Source organism: Brassica napus, chromosome A6 (assembly GCF_020379485.1).
Source record: "Brassica napus cultivar Da-Ae chromosome A6, Da-Ae, whole genome shotgun sequence".
Lineage (NCBI taxonomy): Eukaryota > Viridiplantae > Streptophyta > Magnoliopsida > Brassicales > Brassicaceae > Brassica > Brassica napus.
Window position 1 is genome coordinate 6,783,541 of NC_063439.1, and position 12,470 is coordinate 6,796,010.

The following is a 12,470-nucleotide window of genomic DNA, read 5'->3' on the forward strand; positions in this document are numbered from 1 at the left end:
GTCTACCCAATAAAATTTCAGATAAGCATACATAAAAATTATGATTTCATAATATTTTCTTCTATATATATATATACACACTATATACACACTATTCACAGGGGGGCCAGTAGAGGAGCTGAACATTTTGGTAGAAGATTCAACTAGATATACTACATTAGGAGCTGCTTTTGATTTTGTGTCCTTTGTTTGGATCCGACGTTCCGAAAACAAGGCTGCTGATGCTCTGGCAAAGCAGCTCTGTCGAACGCATCCCTTGTAGCTCCCCCCCTCCCCTCCCATAAACTTTGGAGTTTAATTTCTAATGAAAGTAGTGTTACAAAAAAAAAATACTACATTAGGAGTGTGCAAAAAAAAAAAAGATATACTACATTAGGGTTTCTTGTTTGCTTTGTGTAAAATCCATCCGGCCAAAACCTGAAAGAAATCGCTTTCTGGATCTACATAATCATCCGAGTCCAACTCCATCCATAGACTAAGAACGAACAAACTAACGAAGATACAGAACTCAGTCATCATGAATAATAGCTATTTCACTAATTAAAAAGATTATTGGGTCCAAAACAAAACATTAAATAAAAATATTCTTATGCTTAGAGAAATCATCTGAAAGGAAAAATATATATTTGATTTAGAATTGAGTATTTTTATACAATTAATATCATCAAATATTTTAGAATGTAATACACAATATATATGGAAATTTAATTATTTTTTGAATGTTCAAATTTGTGTTTAGTTGATGTTCAAATTTTCAATATAGATTACCACTATATAGTTTTTTTTTTTGCAAACTTAGTTGAAGTTCTTATCCAATATACTAAGTGTTTTCTTGCATCATGTGCAGTAATAAAACTTTAAATTAAATTATATATAAAAATATTTTTATTAATATGCCTTTGTTTTGTGCTTTAAAAATTAATTAAAATAAATATAATTGTTTATACAATGTTTATCTTTAATATAATTATTTTAGATTGTTAAAATATTTTAAAAACTTGTCAAAATATCTAAAACGAATTATCCATGTTACTATAATCTTAATATCATTAATAATTTGTAACTTCAATATTTTATTTTTTAAATAATATGGCAATGAACCTTTTTTTAAAAGTAATATATTCTTTGAAATATATTTTTTCAGGATAGATTAACTTTTGGAAATGTAAATAACATAAAATTTTATTTGTAAAATTCTAAACATTATAAAGATTAAAATATAGAGCACTTGTTTTATTTATAGTATATAGAACAGTTTAGTTATAAGATATAATTTTAAGAATCAAATACTTTCTTAATAATTTTACCATATTTGGATAAATTTTCATTATAAATATTAATAATATATAAATACTAAAAATAATAAATAAATTTAGTTGCATTTTTGTTAACTTGATTAAAGTGTAAGTAATATAATTGCATATTGGATTTAAATTATTTATTTATATCTTTTAGTTATGAAATAATTATATACTCAATCTTTTAATTATGGTAATAATTATATACATAATATTTTATATTTGAATTTCTTTAGTTGAGTTTTGCATAGTAAATATGTTAAGTCATGTTATAATTAGATATGATTCATGTCATCATTTAAGTGAACTATATCATTATTTTTTTGTTAAAATGATTGCGGTGATGACATGTGTTGCTAAAATGATTGTGGTGATGACATGTGTCAAAATCACTTGGTAAATAATGTCGAGAGAATATGGAAGCCAAACACACAAAAAGATATGCATCTGTATATATCAGATTTCATGACATTTCAGGAAGAAAATGTAAATCTTATTTAAAGGTAAATAATATATTCTATTGACATGTGTGTACAAGAGAAGAGAACATCTAACTAGAAGATATGTCCACCCCCAAAAGTTGAAGTTCGACTTCCTATAAATTTGGAGGAAGACAAGAACAATCTTCACACTTTCCATCCATTGACAGTTTTTGAGTTTTCTGGTAAACAAAGTGCATACACTACAATCTTTTGTAACCGATTTACGAATCGGATCACATCAGTAGGCGCTTTTCTCGTTATATTAGTAAATATTTAATTATCAGTAAATTATATTTTTAGTTACCTACTTTCGTGTTATTATTTTGACAGTTTGTCAGATGAAAAGTGTTCATAGTTTTCTTGTTTGTTTTTGAACTCTTTGTTTTTAACAAAAAATAATTAAATACAGGTTCTTTTTTGTAACACAACTGCCACAAATAAATCAACACTGCTTGTTTTATTTTATTTTTAAAAATAATTAAGTTATTAATTATAATAAAGGGACTGAAGTGATCCTGATAAAATCATTTACCATCACAATTTTTATTATCCACAAAAGTGTGTGATTTTCTGTGTTTCTCGACATGCATCTTCTATTCATCTTTTGTTTAATAATACAAAGAAAAATGCTATTGTTTTGTTTAATGCGTCCTTATATAATATTTACTCGGCTTCTTTACATAGCCTGGTTTGCTTTGAACCCCTTTTGTTTTACAGATCATTAGCTAGTTTGACAAGTGCTTTACGATCTTGAAAGAAGATGATGTCTTATGGTGAAAGGCCAAGACTGCTTGTGGTAGCTAACCGGCTTCCGGTTTCTTCAAAGAAAACAGGGGAAAACTCTTGGTCTATGGAAATGAGTCCTGGTGGTAAATTTAATCTTCTAGGTAAGTCATGAGCCATATATGATTACATAAATAATACAGTTTGAAAAGTATGTTCAATAGTTTGGTGTGGTCTCTTGAAGGTGGTGTGACAGATCAATATGATACTAAATGGGTTGGATGGCCTGGATTTGATGTGTATAATGAAGTTGAAAAAACTGCACTCTCTAAATCTCTTGCTCAAATGGTATGTACTGATCCAAAAATATCCACGTGTATATTGATTTTCGTCTGTCGTTTATTCATAAATGAAACGTAAAAATACTTCCATGTTATAAGAGTGAAAAAACTCATGAGATTTTCAAAACTCGTTTTTTTTAACACAAATATCTGATGATTACTTACGCTTTTTCTATTCTTTTGTTCTATCAACTTGCAGAATTGTATCCCTGTGTTCCTTAATGAGGTTTTTGATCAATATTACAATGGTTATAGCAACGGCATAATATGGCCAATTCTTCATCACATGGGACTTCCCATAGAATATCATCATGACGCAAACAAGACGTTCCAAACACAATATGATGCATACAAGAAAGCAAATCGAATGTTTCTTGATGTCGTAATCGAGAACTATGAAGAAGGAGATACTATTTGGTGCCAAGATTATCATCTCATGTTTCTTCCTCAATACCTTAAAGAATACGATAACAAAATCAAAGTTGGATGGTTTCTCCATTCACCATTTCCTTCTTCAGAGGTCTACAAAACATTGCCCTCGCGATCAGAGCTTCTTCGTTCGGTTCTTAGAGCTGATTTACTTGGGTGAGTAGTTTAAACTCTAACCTTGTAATACATGGTTAGGTATCACGTGAATAGGATCACAATATTTTAAATTTTCAATATATATATTTTTTCTTTCAGTTTCCACACGTACGATTTTGCAAGACATTTCGTGAGTACATGCACTCAAATTCTTGGCGTTGAAGGTACACATGAAGGGGTTGTGGATCAAGGCAGACTCACTCGTGTAGTTGTTGTATGACTTCATATTCAAATCTTCAACATCGTTTCCCATAACTTAATATTATCACATCATAATTAGTTAAGCCTAATATACAAATCCTAATCTCTATGTTTTAGCTTCCCATGGGAATAGATCCTGACCGGTTTATAAGCACATGTAAGCTTCCTGAAGTCATACAACAAATGAATGAGCTTAAAGAGAAATTTTCTGGCAAAAAGGTAATTAGACATTTTTCTTACATTAACTTTAACTTGAAAAAGGTTTTTACATTATACATTTTTTTTTGGTGCTGACAGGTGATATTAGGTGTTGATCGTCTTGACATGATCAAAGGGATTCCACAAAAGTATCTTGGATTTGAGAAATTTCTTGAAGAAAATCCAGATTGGCGCGATAAAGTTGTCCTGGTGCAAATTGCTGTGCCAACAAGAGATGCTGTCCCTGAATGTAAAAGCTTTCCGTTGTCTTCTATGCATCTAAATATGCATAAGTGTTCTGAGACTGTGCTTTATTTACAGATCAGAAGGTCAGAGACCAAGTTCATGGACTCGTTGGACGCATTAATGGTCGTTTTGGTTCTATCTCTTCTCTTCCAGTTCATCACATGGTTTGTTTGCTTTCTCTATCTATTCAAGTTTTCATTATTTAATAATTTTTTTTTCATTGTTTCTTGATAAGAGTTTTCTCTCATTTTCTTTGTCAGGATTGTTCTGTTCCCTCCAATTACTTATGTGCACTTTACGCGACTGCTGGTAAATTTTCCTTCACTACACATGATGGTTGTTGATTTGGCTTTAGTCATTTTTATAACTTGTTTAATTTGTTTACTTTTTTTTTCATTTAGATGTAATGCTTGTAACGTCTTTGAGAGATGGACTGAATCTCGTTAGTCATGAGTTTGTTGCAAGCCAAGAGAGCAAAAAGGGGGTTCTTATTCTCAGTGAGGTAATATAGATAATTCAGCATTCAGTGTTATATAGATTGACTCAAAAAATGCTTTAGATTAATGTTTAAAAGTTACTGATTTTTTGCATGAAATGTATACAGTTTGCAGGTGCTGGACAGTCACTTGGTGCTGGAGCTCTACTTGTGAATCCTTGGAATGTTACAGAAGTTTCTTCTGCCATTAAAGACGCTCTAACTATGCCAGCTGAAGAAAGGGAAGAAAGACATAGAGTTAATTTTCAGTATGTGATATCTAATTCTGCTGAAAAATGGGGAGGTGATTTCTTGAGGTATGGTCCTAAGAAGAAGGAACATTTTGATTTCTTCAAAACATTAGCTCTCTTAGATAAGAGCTTATATGACAAAGTTTATGTCTGTATGCAGTGAACTCAATGACGCTTTTGCTGAATCCGAGATGAAAATTAGGAGTATCCCACATGAACTTCCACAACAAGATATGATACAACGATATTTACAGTCTAACCATAGACTGATAATCTTGGTAATTGAGCTAGCTTTGAGAAATTTTAATATAATTTATATTTTTCTAACACTATATAACAAACTGTGGAATATGTTTTCAGGGTTTCTGTGGAACACTCACTGAGCCAATGAATAGTCAAAATGAGGAGCTGGATCTTAAACTAAACGAAAAGCTAAAGGGAACATTGAAAGCATTATGCAATGATCCAAAAACAACAGTAGTTGTATTGAGTAGAAGTGGCAGAAACATATTAGATAAGGTATTAGTGTATTACTAAGGTCTTTCTTTTCATATATTTTCTGATCTCACTGATTTGGTACTTAAACCAGGTCTTTGGAGAGTATAAGATATGGCTGGCTGCAGAAAATGGAATGTTCTTGAGAGATCCTAGTGGAGAATGGGTGACAAATATGCCTCAAGACATGAAGAATCTCGACTGGGTCCATGGTGTAAAGGTTAGTAATTTTACATTCTTTGAGAAAACTTTGAGCTTTGATATTTCCTTAATATAATTCTTGATATCATGTATATTTGTAGAATGTTTTTAAGTACTTCACAGATCGAACTCCAAGATCCTTCTTCGAAGCAAGCGAGACTTCTCTAGTATGGAATCACGAATGTGCAGGTGATTGAAGATTAGTTTTGCTTAACAACACTTTGTATATTCGTTAAAGTTTCCATTGTCCTGGCTATTTTTCTTTGATAGACGTTAAATTTGGGAAAACACAAGCGAGAGACATGTTACAGCACTTATGGGCAGGACCAATCTCTAAGGCATCAGTTGATGTTGTTCGAGGAAACCATTCTGTTGAAGTCCATGCAATGAATGAGACTAAGGTAAAACCTTAATTATGCTTCTCATCGCATATTATGCATTCAAAAATTATGATCTACACTATGCAGTACTCGAGATTCTATCTTCTTTCTTTGTTATGTAGGGAGCCGCAATTGATCGTATTTTGGGAGAAATGATGCGTAAAATATCAATGACCACACCCATTGATTATGTCTTTTGTAGTGGTTACTTGTTGGAGAAGGTAAAGCTTATATTATTACATATCCCTACCTTACTCATTCAGAATTCCATCAAGCTAAACGATATATTTTACAGGACGAAGATATTTACACTTTCTTCGAATCAGAAATCGTGCCGTCCAAGTTATCTCATGTAACTAGGTCGAAGTCTTCTTCAAGTATTCACTCCCTAAAGAAGAAGCAGGTTTCACCGAATGTTTTTGACCTCAAAAACGAGAATTACTTCTCTGTGGCCATCGGACAATCTCGCTCAAAAGCTCGCTATGTCATTGACTCATCTCAAGATGTTGTGGATTTGCTCCACAGTCTTGCAGTTGCAGATACAACAACAATGGCCCACCCATTTTCTGATAGCGAATTACATCAGACTCGCAATGGAAACGCGGATTTGAAACACTCCACAGACGGGAAGACCAACGAGGGCCAAGAGACCAAACTCTAATCGTTTCTTCCAAGTCTTTTGTTTAGTTATTTTGCATAATAAGAGGAGTCCACTGCTCTGAAATGTAGGAGCATGACCTTAGTGGATTTCTCATTTTCTTTGGTGTACCAATCTTTTCTTCATAGAAACAAAAATAAATAAAAGTAGAGAGTTTTCTACCATCAAATGCTTTAACTAGAGACCATAAATCTAGGTTCTGGATTTAACCGTTCGTATTAATATCAGCAAATAATACAGAAATGATGTTTTTTTATCTATAAAATGTGGAACATGAAAGAACACAATACCAACAAAACAATAACATATAAGAATCCAAACTAGATATAGGCAAAGCTAAGTTGCTTTTGGCTTACGACTCAATGGGAGAAACTAATAACAAACCAGTTTAAACAAAACTGAGATAAGTTATATTACCTCAAGTTCTCTTGTTGGGCTCAAATGCATATTTGATCAGAGACTCCTTGATTGAGAGTAATTCAGGGAACTCTTTCTTGAGCTTAGATGCGTCCAGCTCGTTGTTGCTTCTTGGAGCCACGATGACTTTGGCTTGCTCCTCTAGTGTGAAGTTCGCCCATTTGAAGTCAGAGTCGATGTAGTCTCTGTACATCTCCAGGACCTCATTGTGACTCACAACACCGGGGTTGGTGAAGTTCCAAATCCCTTTCAGGTTTCTTTTCGCCATCTCTATCGAGATTGGAAGAAGCTCGTCCAGCACGGTCATGCTGTTTGGGATGTTCACTACTTTGCTGTACCGGGAAATCTTGGTGATGAAGTTTCTCGGGTTGTTGAGATCAGAGGAGATCGGCATCCTAACCCTTAGTGTGCATACGTTATCAAACTCCTTAAGCAGCTCCTCAACCTATGACGGGTCACAACAAACATCATTTTAAGAAAACGAGAACGTATAAGTAAAGAGGAAACCTTATATTGTACATGAAATCATGAGATTTTACCATGGCTTTGGTTTTTGAGTAGAAAGAACCAGTGAAGTTTGGTGTGTCTTCTTCTTTGAAGCCAATGCCTGAACCTAGCGGATGGTTTTCGTCGTACTCGAATATACAACCAGTAGCAAAGTTCATCAACAGGAGGCTGTGCTCTCTGCAGACATCAGCCAGAGTCAAAGTGCCTGCAACATTGGCACGGATTGTCTCAGTTTTGTGAGACTCGCACCAGTCGACATTGGGTCTCCCTGTCACACCAGCAGCATTGAAGACATGGGTAGGCTTAACAGTCAGAATATCTTGCAAGAGGGATGACCGATCCTCAAGCCGCCCTTTCCCATACTCAAAAGCAATACCCTGCTTCTCACAAATCTGCCCAAGCAATCCCCCAATCCATCCTGTCTTACCATATATCAAGAATTTCAGTGAAGGGTTCTGAGTGGAGCCACTGCTTCTGGGTGTAGGAACCACCATCTGGCTCTGGCTTGAGTTTCCAGACAAAGCGACTGCTCCAGAGTTCTCTTCAGACCCATCAAAGTGTCTCCCACCAGGCATCACCAGCATCCTCGGGTGGGGAAGCAACGCTCCAGAAACATCACCCCACCAATCCGGGTTCTGCGTGTACCACTCCATCGTCTTCTTCAACCCTTCTTCCCAAGTGGTCCTCTCCGACCATCCCAAGATCTTAAGCTTCTCATCATCTAAAAAGTACCTCTGGTCGTTAAAAGGCCTGTTCTCCACAAACTTGATGTTAGCCTCAGGGTCCACGTTAAAGAGCTTGCAGATATCTTGCGCAACATCATTCACCCTCCTCTCCTTCTTAGTACCAATATTATAAACATGTCCCACTTCCCCCTTGTGAAGAATAACCTCAAACGCCTCAGCAACATCTTCACAGTAAAGATAGCTACGAACATTACTCCCATCTCCATGAATAGGAAGAACCTTCCCCCTCATCGCCAGCAACATAAACTTAGGAATCAGCTTCTCCGGAAACTGGTTAGGCCCATAAACATTATTCCCACGCGTGGTGATAACCGGAAGCCCGTACGATCTCCCATACGCCATCACAAGCATCTCAGCTCCGGCCTTGGTAGCGGAGTAAGGATTCGTGGGGAGAAGCTGAGAAGCCTCGTGGTTGCCAACAACAGCATCCTCATCAGTCTCGCCGTAGACCTCGTCAGTGCTGACGTGGATAAACCGCCGGATCTGGCCAGTGACTTTACAGGCCTCGAGGAGGACGTGGGTGCCGTAGATGTTGTTCTTGGTGAACTCGAAGGAGTTGCCGAAGGAGTTGTCGACGTGAGTCTGGGCGGCGAAGTGCATGATGGTGTCGATGCGTTCGGTGATGAGGAGGTAGTTGACGAGGTCGGCGCTGGCGATGTCGCCCTTGACGAACTTGAAGTTGGGGGAGTGCTTGGAGGGGTTGAGGTTCTTGAGGTTGGAGCAGTAGTCGAGCTTGTCGAGGACGACGATCTTGTAGTCCGGGTAGGTTCGGATGAGCCGGTTGGCGACGTGCGAGGCGATGAAACCGGCTGCTCCGGTGATTAGAATGTTCTTGGGAGTGTATGAAGAAGCCATCAAGTTTCCTGGAGATTATCAATCGAATCGAGATCTGAGTTTGAAATCAACGGATCTAACTAACTAATCGAAGCTATGAAGCAGATCCAGATCAGAGAATCAACTACACAGCAAGCTCGAGGATTACAATTAACGTAAGTAAACAGATGAAGCAGAATGATCATACGAATAAATAAAAGTATGCAATAACATTCTCGGGGAAACTCGAAGCGTACCTTTGAATCTGTGAGGATTAGGAAATGGGATGATGAGCGAAGGCCTAGAGATGTGAGAGGAAGAAGGAGAAGAAGGAATAAATTCAAAGGGGGGGTCTTCAGAAGGAAGGAAAAGTCAGCACCCAAGGCTATTGGAGAAGACGGAGTCAGTCGCTGAATTGAATTTATAATTATTATTAACACTTTTGATTTGACGATTCCACCCTTCTCGTCCTTACTAATTTACGGGTCCGTGAAACGTTAGCTGGCTGGTGCACAGCGTGTGGTGCGTGTTGGCCGGCGCGTTAGTCAATTTTGGTGTGAAACGCTTTTGTGTCACTGTAGAGTTTTAATGTTTAAAAAAAAAATAGCTGTAGAGCTTACAGTTTTCTTCAAATATTCCCAAATAAAATTTATGATATTTATTTGAGAAATTTCATATGATAGTTCTTTTTAGTTTATTTTTATAAAAATATCATTCAAAATAAAAAAAATGATCAAATAAAATTTTATTAAAGAATAAAATATACATTTATAACTTGAAGTTAAATAATCTAGATTTAGGGTTTAGAGTTAAAGAGTTAGATTTTGAGGATAGAGTTTTAATTTTTTTAAAAAAATATATATATTAAATTTTTTTAAAAATAAAAAAAGCTATTTTTGGTCATTTTTAGAACTATTTTGTGATAAAAACTTAAAAGAAATTATTTGAAAATTTTCTTTTTATTTTGATTTAAAATATAAGCATAGTACAATTTCAAGACATGAGTTGTCTACGTAAACAGAATCTAATTGATATTTATACTGAAAGGAAAAATGTATGTATTTATATATGTTGGGAAAATATATAACAACTGTAAGAATGAGTATATATATACAACCGAAAGTGAATATTTGCACATGAGGACATCGTGGAGCGATGAGTGGATCTCAACGTGGTGACAGACTTTCTAACCGCGTTGCGGCGTTTGGGACATTGGCTATGTGGCTTCACGCACCGCCTATTGATTTATTCGTCATTTTCAACGATCAATTGACTTTGATTACATATGTGACACCACTATATGGTAAATATTACAAGAAGAAGAAATGATGTGATCTTTGCGACATCGTCCTATACCCATTTCCATATAATCATAATAATTCATAAAATTGCATGTGGGGAAAAAAACAAATCCTTGATCGGAGTGAACCGCTTGATACTTACTTAAACGTAATATTTTTATGGTTCAATATGATCATTCATTCCATATGCTCGATAAAACCAAAAAGTAGTTTTTCCATAAATTAGATAGAGTCGGCTTTTAGCTTTATATACATCATTTTTCTGTTTCTTAAGTAGTTTTTTCCATAAATCAGATAGAGTCGGTTTTTAGCTTTATATACATCAACTTTTCTGTTTCATCCAAGAAGAAACTAAGCCGCTATGGAAGCCAAAGGAGAAACTCAGTGGAGCTCTATTATAGTTCCTTCGGTTCAAGAGATGGTGAAGGAGAAGATGATCACAACCGTTCCTCCCAGGTATGTCCAGCCTGACCAAGATAAGTCTGGAGTGACCGATGATTCTGGTCTAATACCCAATATCCCAATCATCGACATGAAGCGGTTGTGTTCTTCCACCGCCATGGACGCTGACTCTGAGGTTCAGAAACTCGACTTGGCTTGCAAAGAATTTGGATTTTTCCAGGCAAAGTCTCTTAACTTCTTTGTTTTACAAAATAACCTATATTATACGTCATGTGGAGCTTCTTTTAAAATTGTCGAGCTTCTTTTAAAATTGTGGAGCTTCTTTAAAAAAAAAATTGTGGAGCTTCTTTTAAAATTGTCACGTCTGAGTTTACTATTTTCTTAGAAAACGATACCTATTCTTTCTTTTTTTTTTTACAGTATAACACTTCTTCAGTATTATTCACTGTGGTTATGTCTTTATGGTCATTTACTCATTTACAGCTTGTGAACCATGGAATTGACCCATGTTTCTTGGACCAAACAAAGTTGGAGATCCATGATTTCTTCAACCTCCCCATGGAAGAAAAGAAGATGTTCTGGCAGCAACCAGATGAGATGGAAGGTTTCGGACAAGCTTTTGTACTTTCAGAAGATCAGAAACTCGATTGGGCAGATATATTCTTCTTTATAATCCAACCTGCTCAATTACGCAAGCCTCACTTATTTCCCAAGCTACCTCTTCCCTTTAGGTTTTGCATGCATACAAATGTGTTAACATTCTCAACTAACTCCACAACTTCTCTCTAATTACATTTTTTTATGTTTTTCAGAGACACATTAGAGATGTATTCCGCTAAAGTTAAGAGCATAGCTAAGATCTTAATAGCTAAAATGGGAGAAGTCCTGAAGATTAAACCTGAGGAAATTGAAGAAAGATTTGCTGATGATATGTTCCAGAGTATGAGGATGAATTACTACCCTCCATGTCCAGAGCCCCATCAGGTGATCGGTTTAACTCCGCATTCCGATGCGGTCGCACTCACCATACTGTTACAGGTAAATGAAGTTGAAGGTCTCCAAATCAAGAAAGATGGCAAATGGGTTTTTGTCAAACCCCTCCCAAACGCTTTCATTGTCAACGTTGGAGACGTCTTAGAGGTAAGCCATATTATATGGAAAGATATAATATGATAGCATATTAGTAGAGATGTTGTGATAAACGTGCAATGTAGATCATAACGAACGGGATATACAAAAGCATCGAGCATCGCGTGGTGGTGAACTCGGAGAAAGAAAGGCTGTCTTTTGCGACATTTCATAATCCAGGACTGAATAAAGAAATTTCTCCAGCGAAAAGTCTCGTTGAAAAGCAAAAGAAATGTGCAAAATTTAAAAGCCTGATAACTAAAGACTACTTGAAGGGCTTGTTCTCCCGTGAACTCTACGGAAAAGCTTACCTCGATGCAATGAGAATCTAAGGGGATGTGGTATCTTGTTTCCCAAGAAACTCTGCCTTCTCCAGACTAGTCCATGTCTCTGTTACTGTTTTTCTCTTGTCTTTGGTTTAAATCTTTTAGATATTAAACAACCAGTGAATATAGCTTGTATGTTTGGTATCATAAGACCATAGCTTCTGCGTCTTGGCTTCTTAGCGTTAGTGGTCCTTAGAGGTACTTATGTAAGAATAGTAGCACACGTCACTCAACTTTCCAATAATAGTCAAATTATGTGTTAGTCTCATGCTATTCGTGGAATTAAGCATATCACC

The 12,470-nt window shown here is 35.8% G+C and overlaps 3 protein-coding genes across 6 annotated transcripts; 2 read left to right on the top strand and 1 right to left on the bottom strand.

Moving 5' to 3' along the window:
- Positions 1-2,272: 2,272 nt before the first annotated feature.
- Positions 2,273-6,537, top strand: LOC106346734 (probable alpha,alpha-trehalose-phosphate synthase [UDP-forming] 3). Its single transcript, XM_048782386.1, is given in 17 exon segments — positions 2,273-2,667; positions 2,748-2,851; positions 3,044-3,429; positions 3,529-3,643; positions 3,748-3,849; positions 3,928-4,078; positions 4,150-4,238; positions 4,335-4,383; positions 4,476-4,576; positions 4,679-4,866; positions 4,961-5,078; positions 5,161-5,381; positions 5,383-5,515; positions 5,598-5,685; positions 5,767-5,897; positions 5,999-6,097; positions 6,172-6,537. Coding segments are annotated over 17 exon segments (2,568 nt in total). The 5' UTR covers positions 2,273-2,540.
- Positions 6,033-9,464, bottom strand: LOC106346735 (trifunctional UDP-glucose 4,6-dehydratase/UDP-4-keto-6-deoxy-D-glucose 3,5-epimerase/UDP-4-keto-L-rhamnose-reductase RHM1). 4 transcript variants are annotated; one of them, XM_048782384.1, is made up of 4 exons: positions 9,275-9,464; positions 7,491-9,067; positions 6,952-7,396; positions 6,033-6,589 (listed from the first exon to the last, which is right to left on the bottom strand). In XM_048782384.1, exons 2-3 carry the CDS (start codon positions 9,057-9,059, stop codon positions 6,953-6,955), a joined length of 2,013 nt encoding a protein of 670 aa, XP_048638341.1. In that variant the 5' UTR covers positions 9,060-9,067; positions 9,275-9,464; the 3' UTR covers positions 6,033-6,589; position 6,952. The 4 variants fall into 4 exon arrangements, with proteins under 4 accessions (XP_048638341.1, XP_013641605.1, XP_048638342.1 ...); XM_013786151.3 differs by having other exon boundaries at positions 6,033-6,594; XM_048782385.1 differs by having other exon boundaries at positions 6,033-6,649.
- Positions 9,465-10,517: 1,053 nt separating this feature from the next.
- Positions 10,518-12,441, top strand: LOC106351345 (protein SRG1). The gene is made up of 4 exons (XM_013791153.3): positions 10,518-10,940; positions 11,204-11,451; positions 11,533-11,860; positions 11,935-12,441. The coding sequence occupies exons 1-4, from the start codon at positions 10,680-10,682 to the stop codon at positions 12,178-12,180; spliced, it is 1,083 nt and encodes a 360-aa protein (XP_013646607.1). The 5' UTR covers positions 10,518-10,679; the 3' UTR covers positions 12,181-12,441.
- The last annotated feature ends 29 nt before the right edge of the window (positions 12,442-12,470 follow it).

Coding starts and splice junctions, on each gene's coding strand:
- LOC106346735 (XM_048782384.1), bottom strand. CDS start 9,059: ATGGCTTCTTCATACACTCCCAAGAACATTCTAATCACCGGAGCAGCC. Junction 7,397..7,490: donor ACTCAAAAACCAAAGCCATG/GTAAAATCTCAT, acceptor GACCCGTCATAG/GTTGAGGAGCTGCTTAAGGA.
- LOC106351345 (XM_013791153.3), top strand. CDS start 10,680: ATGGAAGCCAAAGGAGAAACTCAGTGGAGCTCTATTATAGTTCCTTCG. Junction 10,941..11,203: donor AAGAATTTGGATTTTTCCAG/GCAAAGTCTCTT, acceptor ACTCATTTACAG/CTTGTGAACCATGGAATTGA. Junction 11,861..11,934: donor ACGTTGGAGACGTCTTAGAG/GTAAGCCATATT, acceptor CGTGCAATGTAG/ATCATAACGAACGGGATATA.